At 46.2% G+C, this 17,128-nt stretch overlaps 1 protein-coding gene across 1 annotated transcript; it reads left to right on the forward strand.

Moving 5' to 3' along the window:
* Positions 1-657: 657 nt before the first annotated feature.
* Positions 658-6,146, forward strand: NEUROD1 (neuronal differentiation 1). Its single transcript, XM_035131199.2, has 2 exons — positions 658-783; positions 2,823-6,146. Exon 2 carries the CDS (start codon positions 2,834-2,836, stop codon positions 3,929-3,931), a length of 1,098 nt encoding a protein of 365 aa, XP_034987090.1. The 5' UTR covers positions 658-783; positions 2,823-2,833; the 3' UTR covers positions 3,932-6,146.
* Positions 6,147-17,128: the final 10,982 nt, after the last annotated feature.

Consider the following 17,128-nt stretch of genomic DNA (forward strand, 5'->3'; position numbering starts at 1 on the left):
CACCGAAAGAAGCGACGGCAGCTAGGGAACTTGCACAGGGAACTGGGCGCAATGCAAGGGGAAAACGAGCCCTGGTTGTACCCTAATGCTCCTTCCTCGTACGTGAAATCGTTCTGCGAGTTCGGTTCTGGGTGGAGACCTAGGATGCTCACACAACGCAGTGCGCAAAGGAAACGCTCCTTCTTTCTCTTTCAAAGAGGCTACTCCTAGTTCCTCAGTCAAAAGTAGAAGGGGACAACACACACACACACACTTTCCCTCTCCATATCCCCAAGCCTTGCGCGCCGGCGCAAGGGTTAATCTCTCCTGCGGGTACAAACAGGTCCGTCGAGTCTCTGGCTGGCGACAGATGGCCACTTTCTTTCGGGCCACAAAGGGATGGCAGGGAGAGCCGGGCGGCATACGAATGGGCAGCTCACGTGACCCGCGGAGCTTGACGTGGGTGACCATATGGCGCGTGCCGGGGGAAGGCTGACGCAGTCGCTGGGTGGGTAGGGGGTTGTAGCGGGAGGGGGGAGGAGCGAGGGAGGTGGGGCTTGCCGCTCGGCCATCCCCAGGGGGTGCCTCCGCTGCCCGCCCCCTCCTCCCCCCTCCCAGCAGAAGAGCCTCGGCTATATATATAAGCGGAGTCTCCTGCATGCAGCCTCAAGGAAAAAAACCACACACATAAATCCAATAAAAGGTGGCACGTTCCTCCGTTGTAAGGAAAGCTTCCCAGGAGCAACAGGGTTATGAGACCATCACTGCGAAGGACACGCTGAAGAAGAAGAAGAAGAAGAAAAGGTAAATCTTTGATTCCTTCCTTAGCACCCATCTCCTCTTTATACAGGATCCGTGGCTTGGGTGAAGGGTATCCCTAAAAAAAGAAAGGGGGGGAAGCACCCCATCCCATTGCACGACTGGCTTTATTTCCTCAGAAGGCTATTACAGTATTTCCTCTATCTGAACGAAATAAGGATGAACCATTGGGTTGGCTCTTTTCACTACATTAAAAAAATATTATTATTTTAAAAATGACCTTTCTTGTTGGCGAACTCTTTTCGCCACACGCTTGGGTGGGACGTCCAGTACGATCTTACTCGGGAGTAAAGCATGGGCATAGCGAAGGGAGAGGCAAGGAGGGGCAACTGTCCACCTAAATCAAGTAAATCAATACAAAATACTTAACTAGCTGAAGTTCTCTCCCCCCCATACACAGCATAAAGTCTGCCCCCCCTCAACATAAATCCTGGCTACGCCCATGGAGTAAAGACCCGCCGATCCAACGCACTCGACCTACTCGCTAGAAAGCGCGCGTTGGATGACATCCTTCAGTTTCCCCATCTGCGTTTCTGCTGCTGCGTCAATCCTTGTGAGGCGCAGCAACACAAATAAATACGGTAGAAATGATCCGAGGAATCCGTAGTAATGCCTTGTTGCGCGTGGCACTGATTTTTTGGGGGGCGGGGATCAGAACTAAATCGAATCCAGTAGACCTTGTCCTTACAGATTGGAAGGAGTGTGGGCTGCAGGACTGGATTTCTTTCTTTCTTTCTTTCTTTCTCTCTTTCTCTCTTTCTCTCTCTCTTTCTCTCTTTCTCTCTTTCTCTCTTTCTTTTGGCGGTGGAAAGAGAGAAGAGAAATGGGGTGTCAAATCAGTTGATAGGACTCGTCTGTCTGTCCTTCGACAGGCCAGGATTGGGAACTGGCGGGTTGGTTGCTAAAGGGGAGGGGAAAGTTCCAATATGGGGAGAGAGAAAGTGGGCAACAGATGGGTCAGGTTTCGCTCCCCATTGCCGCTGGAGGGAGAGGGGCTGCGCTGGTGACGGTTTCACTCAACTGTTGCATTTGGGTCGCCTTGTAGTACCGGAGGCTTCTGTAGCGTCGCTTGCCTAAGACGGTCAGGATCGGTCCATCCCCTTCATTAGCAAACGCTTCCTCTCGCAAGGTTGGAGATCCTCAGGCAAAAAGGGGAGGGGTGGTTTATTAGAGGGGCTGGGACTGCACCTGATCCCCTGTCTGGGCGGCAGACTTTGGCTGGACTCTGAACAGTTGGGAAGTCTGCGCGGCTATTGTAGGGGAGAATGAAGTGGCAGAATGAAATGTGGGCAGAATGAAAAGGGGGACCCAACTCAACGGATAAATCCTGCCCGGGTTGAATAATCGTTGGCCATTTGTCCCGCTGAATCTGCTGCCGCGTGATGTTCTCTCTCCACGCCCGCGGCCCCCCCCCCCGACATTTTCTTCTTTTCGATTCTCTCCGTCAAATTTCATTCTATCTATAATCTCCTTAGAGAGCCACCACCAACACTAATATAAACAAGTTATATAATGCTATTTGAGACGATCGATCTCATTGTGGCGGAGACAAGTCGAAGTTTGTTTGCTGGGGAAGGCTTAGGAGTCAGAGAGTCTAAAGCTGCAGTACTAACCCCTTTCGCCTCGGAGGAAACTCGGTTGAATTCAATAAGACGTCTCCGTAGACAGGGTGAGGATTGCGCCGCAAATTTCAAATTGCTAGGAAACTTCTTTAAGAACCCAATTTACAGAGAGTCGCATAGAAACGGGGGTGGGTGGGTGGGTGGTGAAACTCACCAAAGCCAATTATCAAATTGTAATCGGTGTGAACGGAATAACTATTATAGAGCTTCCTAAATAATGCTGACAAGGAGAAAATCCTGTGCACTTCTACTCAGAAGTAAACCTCGCTGGTTTCAGTGGCGCTTACTACGTGGCAAATACATTTAGGATTGTAGCAGCCCCGGTGGAAGGGCTTGGAGGAAGTTATTGGGCGTGTTCTCTCTGCTAAATGCTTTTTCTCTTGTGATCTCTTCCGCGCGCAGGATCCTGCAGAATGACCAAATCGTACAGCGAGAGCGGGCTGATGGGGGAGCCCCAGCCGCAGGGTCCCCCCAGCTGGACGGACGACTGCCTCAGCTCCCAGGACGAGGAGCACGATGCGGAGAAGAAAGAGGGCGATCTGGAAGCTATGCACGCCGAAGCCGAGGTGGATTCGCTGAGGAACGGCGAGGATGAGGAAGAGGATGAGGAAGAGGACGACCTCGAAGAAGAGGAGGAGGAGGAAGAGGAGGAGGAGGAGGAAGAAGAAGACGACGATCAGAAGCCCAAGAGGCGCGGTCCCAAGAAGAAGAAGATGACCAAGGCCCGCTTGGAGAGGTTCAAGCTGCGGCGCATGAAGGCCAACGCCCGCGAGCGGAACCGCATGCACGGGCTCAACGCAGCTCTGGACAACTTGCGGAAGGTGGTGCCTTGCTATTCCAAGACGCAGAAGCTGTCCAAGATCGAGACGCTGCGCCTGGCCAAGAACTACATCTGGGCCCTCTCGGAGATCCTGCGCTCGGGCAAGAGCCCCGACCTAGTCTCTTTCGTGCAGACGCTCTGCAAAGGCCTATCCCAGCCTACCACCAACCTAGTGGCCGGCTGCCTGCAGCTCAATCCTAGGACTTTCCTGCCCGAGCAGAGCCAGGACCTGCCTCCGCACATGCAACCGCCCAGCGCTTCCTTCCCGGTGCACCCTTACGCCTACCAGTCACCGGGGCTGCCTAGCCCGCCTTACGGCACCATGGACAGCTCCCACCTGTTCCACGTGAAAGCGCCGCACTCCTACGGCGCTGCGCTGGAGCCTTTCTTCGAGAGCGCGCTGGCCGAGTGCGCCAGCCCTTCCTTCGATGGGCCCCTCAGCCCGCCGCTCAGCGTCAACGGGAACTTCTCTTTCAAACACGAACCTTCCGGAGAGTTTGAGAAAAATTATGCCTTCACCATGCACTACCCCGCCGCTGCCGGCCTGGCGGGGGGCCCGGGCCACGGATCGCTCTTCTCCTGCTCTGCCTCTCGCTGCGAGATCCCCATCGACAACCTCCTGCCCTACGAGAGCCATGCCCACCACGAGAGGGTCATGAGTGCCCAGCTCAATGCCATCTTTCATGACTGAGCCTTTCCAGAAGCGTCGGGGCAGAGGAGCTAAGGGGCATCGAGGGGCTGCCTTGCTTAGGAAGGGGGACCCCCACAACACAGACACCCACCCACCCTAGGGTTCCAAGTGCAAAAAGAAGGGAAGGGGCAAAGGGGGGAACTTCCAAACGCCAGAGTCATCTATATAAATATATGGGGAAGCTACATTTTTCCTGGTCCCCCTTCTGTAAATCCCACCTCCCTCCGCTAAGCTTCCCCACCCCGCACGGTCCCGAATGTAAATCTGCACTATCAATTTAGTGTAGAAGAAAGTCAGCCAGTCTCCCCACTGATCTGATGGGGACAAAAAAAAATCACAAGCAATAATTAGGATCTATGCAATTCTTATTAATTATTTTTTTTGGTTTTTGAAACTAGACGTGGGCCAGTTTAAAAAAAAATCGAAAAAAGTATATATAAAAAGTATATTTTTCAACCAGCATTTTTCCTACTTGCTACCTTTTCCCATGCCGAATTATTTTGTTGTGGTTTTGTACAGAATTTTTAATAACTTTTGATAAACTATTTTAAACCATGCAGCTTCATCGATTTTTATACGTATTGGAAACAAAGTAGAATTATATCTAATTTATACGAAATAATTTAAGTAATTTAAACCAGCAGAAAAGTGCTTAGAAGAGGTGTGGGGGAGGGGTGGAGATGTTCTGTTGCCTTAGCACCTCCCCGCTCCGTTCATTTTCCTTTCACGTTCTTTACACACACAAATGCACCGCGCCAGCAAAGTCTTTCCCATTAAAATTTCGTTTCTTTGCAGTAAGAACCAGATTCCTACAGGGTTTTTGGATTTTTTTGAAAAAAATGGAAGAAGCAAAATATGTATTTCCTATTGGAACATATCACCCCAACGGAAGGTTTGCAAAACCTTGTGTGCGGATAGAGACACCCTCCCACCCGCCACACACTCATGTTTTCATAAGGAAATGCCAAGTCCTCTCTTTTTCCCCCGAATCAAAAGCTGCTTGACTATCACATTCAATTTGCACTGTTTCTTTTTAATCTTTGGCGTCCCCTTCCCTTCTCCTCACGTGATTTTGAAGAGAACAGAGATAACTTGAAAACACTTAATGTTTCCAGGCAATGATAAATGCATGATATATATATATATTTTTAAATATATACATAGTCACATGAATCGGTGGTTTGTCATATTTCCGTCCAGGAGTCGAAAAGCCAATCAGGTTCACGATGGCATAGCTGCCAAGTTATCCCTTTTTTAAAGGGATTTTCCCTTATGCTGAATAGGCTTCCTCGCAAGAAAAGGGAAAACTTGGCAGCTATGCGATGGTTAGGGTTGTTATATAATATGCTGGTGGATTGTAGTCAGTAGTTTCAAACCCATTCGAACCATTTGACTTCGTAATTAGAACAATATAGTTATTATGCATGTACAATGCAATCCGCAATAAGTGCTGTCTGAAATGTAACGCTGGTTCAACCGAAATCAATCTGTACTGTAATTTTGTTCGTAATCCTGTATATGACTATGTAATACACATTTGGGAATTTAGGAAGCACACCTTTGGAACGTGATAGTAAGGAGACGTCCGTCAAATGTTGCATTTCTCCTTTAAGTATGATTCCCCCCTCCCTTCCCCCTTCTTAGTGTGAGCAATTCCTATGGGATTATTGTAATAGTTCCTTAAAAAAAGGTGCAACCTTTACTAATTTGTACAATAAACGGAAGTTTAAGAAAAACAAACAAACCAAGGTGCAGTCCAATAGCATCCTGGCAGCGGGTGGGAGGTGGCAGGAACGCATAGCTAGCGAGTAAGGTTCTCTCGGAAATCTGATCGGGAAGCCAAGGCGAGTTTGTACTGTATTCAAAAGCTCACGGTAGCAACCGCTCACCAGGCCAAGCCCCTACGTAGCTGTCCAGCTCTGCGGTCCTGAAATGCCACAGGGAGAGACTGCAACATTCGGCCAGCAAAGCAAACTCCACAGCGTCCAGTGATCAATTTGTAGAGATGCGCTGCTGCTGCTCTGGACCAAACAGAAAGCCATGCCCTCTGACCTGTAAGCGCTTTGTAGGCCCCCAAAGATGGAGAAGGGGAGCTGGCAATAGTTATTCGGTGGAGAGGGGGAAAGCTCTGCAGAGCACTGAATGTATGGCATTGAGACAGGTTCTGGGAATCTTAAGCCTTGGGTGTGCTACTGCATCTGAAAGTAAACTGAAATAAGTGGTGGTTTGACTTCTCTGAAACAAGTCATGTATCCTAAGCGATTGTTTGGGTTGGATTGTTTGGGTTGTGTCCAGACCATCTGTGGTCAAAATCCAGGGGTGCCACATCCTACACATGTCTACCAGGAGTCATGGGTAGCTCTTTTTCCTCTGCTTCTTCCTGCTCCCACTCTAATCTGATTGATATGGATATGTGTTACTTTAGAGTGAGGAGGACACTCCCGTATGCTTGGGTTTTGCACATGTAACTCTTCTACCAGGAACACATCTGTTTCCAGTCATCATGACATCTAAAGAAGGAAGCAATGCAAACATACTTTGCTATTTGCAATTATATGTTGAATGCTTCCAAGATCAGACCTCAGACCTTTCTAGGACATCTTGCCTCACATGTCCAGTACTATCTGAAATTTGAATCTTGCTGCTACCCCTGACCTAGAGTATCTACTGGCACTGACAGCACCATAACTAAGATTTGAGGTCCTGCAGAAAACAAGGATGGTGATGATGGGAACCCACCAACTGCCCATGGAAAGGCATAGAGGAAATGGTTTCTATTTCCCCAAGCAGGAGGTAGCATAGAGGCCCGGTCATTCCAGGCATTTATATTTTAGCCTTTGGTGACTGCCTTAGATATATAACAGCATCTGAATTCAGTCATGGTTGGTCTCCCCAGAACAAATCATGTTTCTGCCTGAAGCTGGTATTTATATGTTTAGGCCAACCCAGTTTTTCAGTACCCAATCTGCCATGTTGCTCCTACCATTAATTGCTGCTGGCGAATCAGGACCCCTTTTCAAGTTTTTGTTGCTAACAAGCCCACTTAAAGGCTCCAGTGCAGGGAAAGTTTGGTACACATAAGTCCTACTGAATCCCAGCTGCCCTTTGCTAACAATTGTTTAATTCATGATCACTAGGCTTCCATATCGCTGGCAGGCTTGCGCAAATATCTTACATGAGGGATGGAGAATTTGTGGCCCTCCTCCCAAAGTTGTTGGACTACAGTTCTAATGATCCCTGACCATTGAACATGCTGGCTGGGACTCTCAGGAGTTGGAGTCCAGCAACATCTGGTGTGCCACAGGTTCCCCACACCTATTTCATGTTGTCTCGCTGATGTACCATGCACAATCAAGAGCAGACATCATGAGGTGGTGTAACACTGTTATGGGTGTGTGTGACAAAAGTAGGAACAAAACTAGTTTGCATATACAGGGATGCATTCTTAAATCAGCCTCCGTGAGCCTCTTCCATTGTGATGAACTGGTAACCCTACTGTTTGGTGTGAATATGTATTATGAGGTTCATTATGGCTACACCGTAGCACTAAAATACTGAGGGAGGGATTAAACTATTGAGCCCTATCAGCAAAAGTTCTGTACAAGAGCTTCTACTTCTGCAATGGGGCTTCCCCACTCTCACCAACCCACATGCCCCCAAAATTGTCTTGAGAGGGTTGGGAGAACCTCAGGAACAGTGAGCTGGGAAAGGAGGCAAGGACTCATTCCACCAAGCAAGCTGAAATGCTTGTCCTCATGTAACATCACCTTAGCACAGGGGTGTCAAACTCAAATTCATTGGGGGCCGCATCAGCAGTTTGGTCACCCTCAAAGGGCCGGTTGTATCTGTAGGACTATGTGTCCACTCTTTATTATCATAAATTATTGTCACTGCATTCAATTATTACTGTTTTTTTTGTAATAATGTAAGTAATAACTAGCTCTGAAAGCAGAAACATAGTCAGAATAATGGCAAGTAGATAATCAAATGTACAATTATTGTACAATTTATTGAAAAATGATTTTTGGTAACTGCACTGGGTGGTGGAGGCTCACTAGGGTTTCATGCAGGACCTTTGCAGAGCTACTAGTACCTGCAGATGCTGGGGTCCTTCTGCATGCAGGACAGATGTTCTGCCAGTGAGCCACCACCCTTCACCAAAGGGACTGGCTGAGGTTGACTCACTGGAGCTGCTCTCCTGGTTCCAGGGTTTAAGGGCCAGAAGTATAAAGCAGCATCCTATGTTTCTGAGGAGATGGAGAGGGAAAGGGAGGGGAGGGGAGGGGAGGGAGGAAGGGAGGAAGGAAGAAAAGAGGGAGTGGGAGGGAGAGAGGAAGGAAGGAAGGAAAGAGGGGAGAGAAAGAAGAGTAGGAAAGAAGGAAGGGAATAAAGAAGGAAAGAAAAAGAAAGAGGGAGAGAAGACAGAAAGGGAGAAAGAAGGAAGGAAGTAGAGAGGGAAGGAAAGAATAAGAATGAGGGAGAGGAAGAAAGATGGGAAGGACGGAAGGAAGGAAGGAAGGAAGGAAGGAAGGAAGGAAGGAAGGAAGGAAGGAAGGAAGGAAGGAAGAAAGAAAGAAAGAAAGAAAGAAAGAAAGAAAGAAAGAAAGAAAGAAAGAAAGAAAGAAAAGAGGGAGTGGGAGGGAGAGAGGAAGGAAGGAAAGAGGGGAGAGAAAGAAGAGTAGGAAAGAAGGAAGGAAGAAAGGAAGGAAGGAAGGAAGGAAGGAAGGAAGGAAGGAAGGAAAAAGAAAGAGGGAGGGAAGACGGAAAGGGAGAAAGAAGGAAGGAAGTAGAGAGGGAAAGAAAGAATAAGAATGAGGGAGAGGAAGAAAGATGGGAAGGAAGGAAGGTAGGTAGGTAGGTAGGTAGGTAGGAAGGAAGGAAGGAAGGAAAGAGGGAGTGGGAGGGAGAGAGGAAGGAAGGAAAGAGGGGAGAGAAAGAAGAGTAGGAAAGAAGGAAGGGAATAAAGAAAGAAAGAAAAAGAAAGAGGGAGAGAAGACGGAAAGGGAGAAAGAAGGAAGGAAGTAGAGAGCGAAAGAAAGAATAAGAATGAGGGAGAGGAAGAAAGATGGGAAGGGGGGGTCACCACCTTGATTCAGCGCCAGAAAAGAGCGCGAAGGGACCCAGGGGCAAAAAGCATTTCCCGTGCAGCATGAGGCAGCGGGTGTCCGTTTTAGGAGACGTGCGTAAAGCCTCAGAGTTGCACATTCATGAGGCTGAGCCGCTGCTGAGCTCACGTTCATGAGGCTGAGCCGCGGCAGGAGGAGGAGGAGGTGGAGGTGAGGCAAGAGGAGGAGGCGGCTTGCCAGGTCGGTGCCCGGCAGCGCCGTACGGAGAGTCCTGAGCCTCTGGGACGCAGCAGTGCTCTGTAGCACTTTGAATCCTCCTCCTCCACGCGGCGCTCCTGGGTGCTTTGTCTGTGCTGCTTCAGCAGCAGCAGCAGCAGCAGCAGCAGCAGCAGCAGCTGCTTCCAGGCGCCGAGCCGTGGCAGGAGGAGGATTCAAAGTGCTACAGAGCACTGCTGCGTCGCTGAGGCTCGGGACTCTCCGTGCGGCGCTGCTGCGTGCTGACCTGGCAAGCTGCCTCCTCCTTCTCCTGCTGTGGCTCGGGGCGCTCCATGCAGCTCTGCTCTGGCCGCCTTTCTACCCCCCCCCCTCAGGCCCCAGCTGTTTGTCGGCGCTTTGTTGGCTGGGTCCCGCTGGCTGGAGCGCTCGGCGGGCCACATGACGAGGTCTGGCGGGCCGGATTTGGCCCCCGGGCCTTGTGTTTGACACCCGTGCCTTAGCATGTTGTTGAATTCTTCTCTGAGTCACCATGCTCCTCAGGACTGTTTGCATTTCATTATGCCATGCACAGAGAAAGTGAAGAATGGGCTATTATGCTTCCCTGAGAATCTCAGCATTCTTTTTCATTTTTAAAGGAAAAAAATTCTACCACTTAATTGCAAGTGTGGTTTATTTGGGTTGGGTTTTTGGGGGGGCAGTAATACTTCTGTGTTTGCAACAATGCAAAATAAAACACTCACAAAAACTGCATGTGTTCAACCCCCACAAAAATAAAATAAAGGTCACCATGTGAGCCCATCAGATGAATCTCAACATCCACATGAGGGCAATACTTTAGTGGACCAATTAAAATGACCAAGCTGTCACAAATGAGAGTGCAACAACATTTTGATTTCATTTTCTCCAGAACTCTTAATCAGGTCAGGTGGCAAACAAAGCAATGGGAAGGGAGGGGGGGGGAATGTTTGGTGGTGAGGTCAAGAGTCTGTTTTGGGAAAGAGGCTGAAGGTGGAATGCAGGTGGAAGGAGCAGACATGCAAATGAGGTTCTATAAGATGCTCTGCAGGTTTCAGGTTGCACCAATGCATCCTGGGAAGGAGAAACTTACAATGGCTAGTTTCCCATCTCTAAAAATACAAAAAAGCAGCTGTTTCTTCCTTAGGAGAAACACACAGCTTGCTTGGTAGGCAGAAAGCAGGGAAAAGGAGGTGAAAAGGCAGATTTTATATAAACAAAGGTGGGAATTAATTGTAGGTGGTGTGCTAGGTAAAAACATTCAACCCAGTAGTCCTTTGTTCTCCAGATGATGCCCAGGGACAGAAGAAGTGCCAGGGTTTTTTGTGCTTTTTTGGGGGGGGGGGACGATGACCAAGAAAGTTCCCTGGAGTTTGTTCCTTCTCCAACTGCTAGCCAGGGTCAAGGCCAGTCTTCCCCATGCCTAATGAAAGTGTGTGAGAAATGCCTGGTGAAAACCACAAAGCCAGAGGAGGAGCTGCTGCTTTACAGTGATCATAAGAGCACAAGAAGATCCCGGCTGGATCACAGCGAATGACCCCTCTAGCCTAGCTTCCTGTTCTCCCAGTGGTCAACCAGATGCCCACGGGAAGCCTGCAAGAAGGACATGAACACAACACCACTCAGTGGGCAAGCAAACAGAATGGAAGGATGCGAAAATACAATGTAAAATTCATCTTATCCTTCTCAGTTTTCTGTTTTTCTTGGTGCGCAGTTATCTTTTGTAAAGTTTTTTTTTTTAATGCACAGCCATGAGGATAGTGGGCACTGGGTATGTTACATTTGCCTTTTCAAATGCATATGCTGATTCTTTTTATTGTTTGATGTGGAGGAAGGGCAGAATAATTTACTGGTCTACAAGCAGGACTACCTTTGTTTCCTGCCTGCCCTGTATGTAGGTAGCAACTTACTTAGCTGAAACCCTTTCTAGTAGTTCTGGAAACAGAGAAGCACTTCTAAGCTGCCGCTCCTTTGTGCCTAGTTACCATGAAAGGAGATCTGCATTCAAGAAAGGGTGTATGCAGTCTTCATACTGTCTCTTGTTTCCTCCCTGGGTTGCCTGGCATTTGAATTAACACAGTGAGAGCTTCCTACTGCTTCCAGATTTCTTAACCTCAGCAGCCTTAATTCAGAAAGGGGGACATTTGGTGCTCCTGTTGTTAAACAACTGGGAGTCAGAATCCTTGCTGACCACTTACAGATCTATCCGTAGATCCCTGTCTACTTTCTGCCCAGCTCTGGTTTGTTGTCTGGAAGAGCAGATGGGCAGGAGGCAATTGCCTTGAGGCAAGACTGTGGGCGTATGATTGCAAATATTATTTACATTTATACCCTAACTTTCATCCATGGAACTCAAGAAAGCATGCATAAAAATCCCAGATAGTCTCCCATTTTGGGACTGATCAAATGCAGACCTGTTTAGCCTAGCGAAGTGATTGTATCACGTACCTTCAAAACATGCCCTGGAACTATTAGAATGTTCACATATCAACAAAACCTTCCAGAACTTTAAGTCTCAGCATTGAGGTAATGAGACTGTGTATCTCTGAACATCCTTAGTCACAACTGTCATTTTTTTAAAAAGTCCATTCTTCTCAATATTCCAAATGGATGGTGCTGAAGTTTGTTTCTTCTTTTTTAAAGCGAAAACAAACCCTTAGTATAATTGGTCACTGGTAATCTACTGATTGACACGCACAAGCACGTATTTGACAACCTGGCTTCTCTTTGATGGAGCAAAATACTAGAATGGCAACTTAATGCTTCCTCTCACAGCATCTGAGCTTGGAGTGTCTTCTTTGCTGTTGCATGCCAGAGACTCATCTTGGCTCTCTGAGGTGGTAAGAAAGCAATTTGCTTATTCCAGGACGCAGGGCATGAATCCTTTATGGAGAAGTAATGGATTAGAACAAGGTGTCTGAAGAATAATGTTTTGGCACCACCCTCTAAATATTCATCTGCCATATTCCCCATACTAAGCTGTGTTTTTACTGCATAGCTTTCCTTCTTGAGACAAGGCTATGGTCTCGGCTTACTATGCCCATTTACGTGTTATATATATATATATATATATATATATATATATATATATATTTAAAAGAGTGACACGTGTGGTTTTACACTTTCATTTTTCTTATCTTTCAGGGTTCTTGCGCACAGGCTGAACAATAAGTGATCTAATAAGGCCAATAAGAAGAAAGTAGTTACAAGCATTGTATATAAGAGCTTCATCATGATTGTAGGAAAATTCTGTGGGGTTTAGAGGGGTTTTCTAGTAAAAAAAATGAGGTGACTGTATCACATCTTGATAACAGTGCTGTGTATGTCAGGCAAAAAAAAACAGCAAAGAAGAGGTGGTGGTGGTCTGTGTTGGTGAGTACCATCACAAAAAGCACCATGAAAATTATTCCAAATCAAATGAGTGAGATTTGGCTACTGTAGGCAAACATGACCCTTACGTTTAAAAAGGAGTTCATGCTCCCTCTCAGAAATTTAACTTTTTCACTGATTGTCTAGTCTGTGGGAGGAATCCAAATAATCACACAACAAATTCCATGTGCTACCAGAGTACCAGTGCACATCTTGCTTTGCAAGCTACACTTTAAACTTTGAAAAGCAGTATGTGATGTAGCATGGGAGTTTGTTGCTAAAAGACCAAAAAAAAAAAAGTGCCACATAAATGCCAGTCAGTTAGACCAAGACAGTTGCAAGATGATTGGCTTCCAGTACATTTATTTCTTTTAAAAAAAATTGCAGCATATATAAAGATTTATTCACTTTGTTAACTTGTTCTGGAGAGTTAGTTCTGAAGGTGGAAAAGTGGTTTCACAATGTCTAAAAAAGAGAGAGAGAGAAATCTGCTCCATGTTTTGTTCCTTTTGGTTAAGTGCTTCCGTTCCAAATAGAAGGATTCTTCCAGTCAGTCAAGGGGCAACTCAGATGCCACCATCTTTTATTCAAAGGCAGGCACAGATGTTCCTTCTGCAGGGGAGGTTTTAATTTATGAAAATGATATTGTTTATGCATGAATGCACTCCACATAACACACAGTACTTCCATCTGACGAGAGAAAACTGCAGAACCAGTGCCAATGTCAGGAACATATTCTACAAATTTAGTCGCTTAAATGTTTAATGAATATTTGGAAGGCATTTGCAAGCCACAAGAAAGCTTTTCAATTATTTCCCCCTCTTCACAGTTAATAATAATTTTCACCTCCTCCAGCCAATGCAGTTGACTGTGGTATGACAAAGGTTTGATGCTGTAGTACTTCGAAATAAATAATAAAAGAACAAACAAGCTCAATTGGATGGTGGTGAAATTTTTGGGTGGGCAGGTGATTAACTTTATACATTACCTGAGCATTTTTTTGAAAATCCAAGCCAGTCATTTTGCTCATGAAGAATTTTGTACTGGAATATATATTTTTTATTATGGTAGCTAGCAAAGACAAGCTGATAAGAATTGTGTTTCCAGGCACTGTATTACTATTAATGACACTGATAGAAGTTGGCAGTGGTGCACAGCTCTGATACCAGCAATACAAGGAGAAGAATGCCAGTAAATTGATTTGTAAATTGGTGGAAAGTGGTGGCTGGGAGTAAATCTCTTAATTTACAAATCCGGCCTTATAGAGTCACTACTGTTGTTTTGTCTCAAGCTTGTGTAGAAGGCATTTCCTTGCCATGGCTGCCACAAGCCTCTTCCATTTTCCTAAAGTGGTTTTGGGGAGTGATGCAAGGTAGTCAACTCTAAAGCATCTTTCATCTCAAACTCCTGTCCACTCAAGTTAACCTCATTGTACACAGGTGGGGGGGGGGAATGTCAGCTCTTGAGAGGTGGCTCAAACAAACAAACAAACAAACAAACAAACAGAATAAAATCTGTTCCAGTCCTTAGAAACTTGTTTAACAAAAGTTATTAGTTAATAATCATCAGCTATCAAGAGTGGGGTAGTTGTCTTCTGCCAGTTGTTGGAAGTCTAGATGACTCTTTGGGTCCCATCCAGCTCTATACAATTCTATTATTCTAATTCCCACACTCCCTAACAATTGACCATGCTGCATGGGGCTAATATGGGAGTTGAAGTTCAAGAGTGAAGTTCAAGGGCTACACGTTCTCTGACCCTGAACGTAATCCTAGCACTGTACAAGTAGCAGGCACCTCATTGCAAAAGAAGTACAGTACATACTTTTGTTGTTTAGTTCTACAAAAGCAATTTAAAAGAAAAGAAAAGAAAGGCGCAGCTATTTATATTCTACCAAACTAGATTGTGCCCCAAGTGAATGGAATTTATCATGCCCAACAGAATAGCCTAAATAGGTCACTTAGTTGGAAGACTGCTAGTATGACTGGTTCTCCCACAACATAAAATATATTAATACATATTAGAGTGGTGGGTTGGAAATTTGGTTTGCAACCGAGCTGTTGTTTAAATGCATATGTAAGTGTTTTTCCCTAATTAAAAATACATGCATACATTGAAATATGTACTTAACAAGCTGTCACAAGGTAATCCAAATTAAGCCTGACATCACTCTTAATGCATTCACTTACACTGTTAAATTGTTGGCAGGGTATGCAAGGCATTGAATTGCTGCATTGAATTTTCAAATTCTGGGCACTTTGCGTCACAGACTGAGTGATATTTAAGATGGAAAGCATAAATTATTACCTGTGGTATGTAGCCTGTAACATCATTCGGGGAACACCATCCTACAAAACAGAATCTCTCCCCCCCCCCGCAGGGCGGGGCTTACCTGTCCCCCAATTCTTAATTGACCTGGTCACAGGTGAGAGTTGAGTGCAGGATGGGGAGCAAAAGTGGACAAGCCACCCCAGAAGGAGCATGACATGACCCCCACCAGAATACCACCCCTCCCCTAACACCTGATACAACCCAGAATGTGAAGCAGGGCCAGTGAAGTTTGTGGCTTGGAAAAAATTTTGAGGACCCGACTGTGAGAGTCATATTTGGTCCTGAGGTTCTGCACAGGCCTTATCCACAACACCAGCCTTCACCAACCTGCCCCCCTCAGTGCTTTGGATCACAACAGATCTTTTGTAGCTCTAAGGTGTTGGGTTGGTAAAGGCTGCACCAGCTCTGCACTCAACCAGCCTGGCTCTCTATAAACTGCCCAGCTGTTTGCATCAATAAACAAATAGGAAAATTCACATCACCAAAGTTACTCCCCCCGTCTCCTTGGACTTAGGATCATAATGCAACAACAACAACAACAACAACAACATAGGAGAATTTACTGCCCTATGCTCAAGCAATCAAGTTGGAGAGGAACATATTCCGTACTTTTCTTCTTCTTCTAATTTTTTTTAGAGGTACTGGTGCTCTCATTTTCCTGCTCATACTGAATTACAATGAAGCAAAACTTAGATTCACAGAATGTTTAGGGGTATGCGTACCTCTGTGTGTCCCCCAGAAAAAAGCACTGAACATATTTATAAAATCCAGGTTAGCAATTTTTATACTGTGCTAATGTTACAACCCCAGAGTCGGTCACGACTGGACCTAATGGTTAGGGGTCCCTTTACCTTTACTAATGTTACATTCACTGTGCTCCAGATAGACAACATGCACTGAGATGTGGCTTTTTGGTGTGAATATTGCGGCAAAACCAGGAATTCATTAATGTGAGTGGCAAACCTCCCACTATTTTTCTTTTCTTTTCAGAAACAGGGTGTGGGTGTAAATGGTGTACAGTATTTAATCCTTATGAGGGGTAAAGAGGCAGGAATAGGTCCATCTTTTAGGTTTGTTGCGTTTGTGAGAGAGTAGCAATAACTTCCGCAAATGAGCTACATACTGACCTCTTTAAGGAAATGTAACAATCGGCTTCAGTGTTGACAAACTTGCGTAATCTAACCATGGTGACTCAGACCAGGTAACAGTGCTAAGATTTCAGGTTTCAAGAAAGCATTTCTAAACAATCATGTGCCCCAGTTTAGTAACTGTTGATGGGCACTGCCATTCCAGGGCTCAACTTGGCCTATATTGCCTTATATTGGTGCCATAAATCCCAGGGGCCAATATTTGGCTTTTGCTTCTGGGCAGCTGTCCTCAATTCAAAAGACTTTCCCCCAAAGACTTCACTTTCCCTGGGAACATAAGACTTTTGTAATTGTGGTTGTAGAGATTCTCAGCCAACATTTCTGGGTGGGGTTGTCATCTTACTCCCAATACAAGTGAATGAATAGAAGACTCTCTCCAATAACTTCCGCAGGGAAACAAAGAGGATGCATAGGAAGAAATGGTTGGGGAAGGGTGTCACTTTTATTCTTTTGAGCAAGCGGTTTATAAATTAATCCATTATATCAACAAAGTTGCCAAGTTATTCCTTTTTTTAAGGGAAATTCCCTTATGCTGAATAGGCTTCCTCACGAGAAAAGGGAAAACTTGGCAGCTATGTATATCAATGTTTCCCAAACTTTTTTGGACTACAACTCCTATCATCCCCTACCTAGCAGGACCAGCAGTCAAAGGATGATGGGAACTGTAGTCCAAAAAGAGCTGGAGACCCAAGTTTGGGAAGCTCTGAAGTAAACCAACAGGCAGTTTTTTGGTGACTGGATAACACCTGTGTCCTCCCCACCCCTTTCCCTCTGAGGCAACTGAGCCGCGCTCTTCCGAGCGGAGGAATTAAAAAGAACCATCCCTCTCAGTCTCGCGGCTCTTTTCCCGCCTTTCAGAAAAAGTTTCCCTCCCCCTCCTCATGAGGCCGACCCCGTGACCAGGGCGGGGCACGGGCTTAAAAGTTGGTCGTGAGGGAGGCGGGGAGATGTCAGAGGTCGCGCGCCTAAGCCCAAAGCCGACCGCGCGCGCGCGCGCGCGCTCTCCCTCCCTCCCTCCCTCCCTCCTTCAGCTGGACCCGGGACAAGGGGGAGG

Source organism: Zootoca vivipara, chromosome 1, assembly GCF_963506605.1.
Source record: "Zootoca vivipara chromosome 1, rZooViv1.1, whole genome shotgun sequence".
NCBI lineage: Eukaryota > Metazoa > Chordata > Lepidosauria > Squamata > Lacertidae > Zootoca > Zootoca vivipara.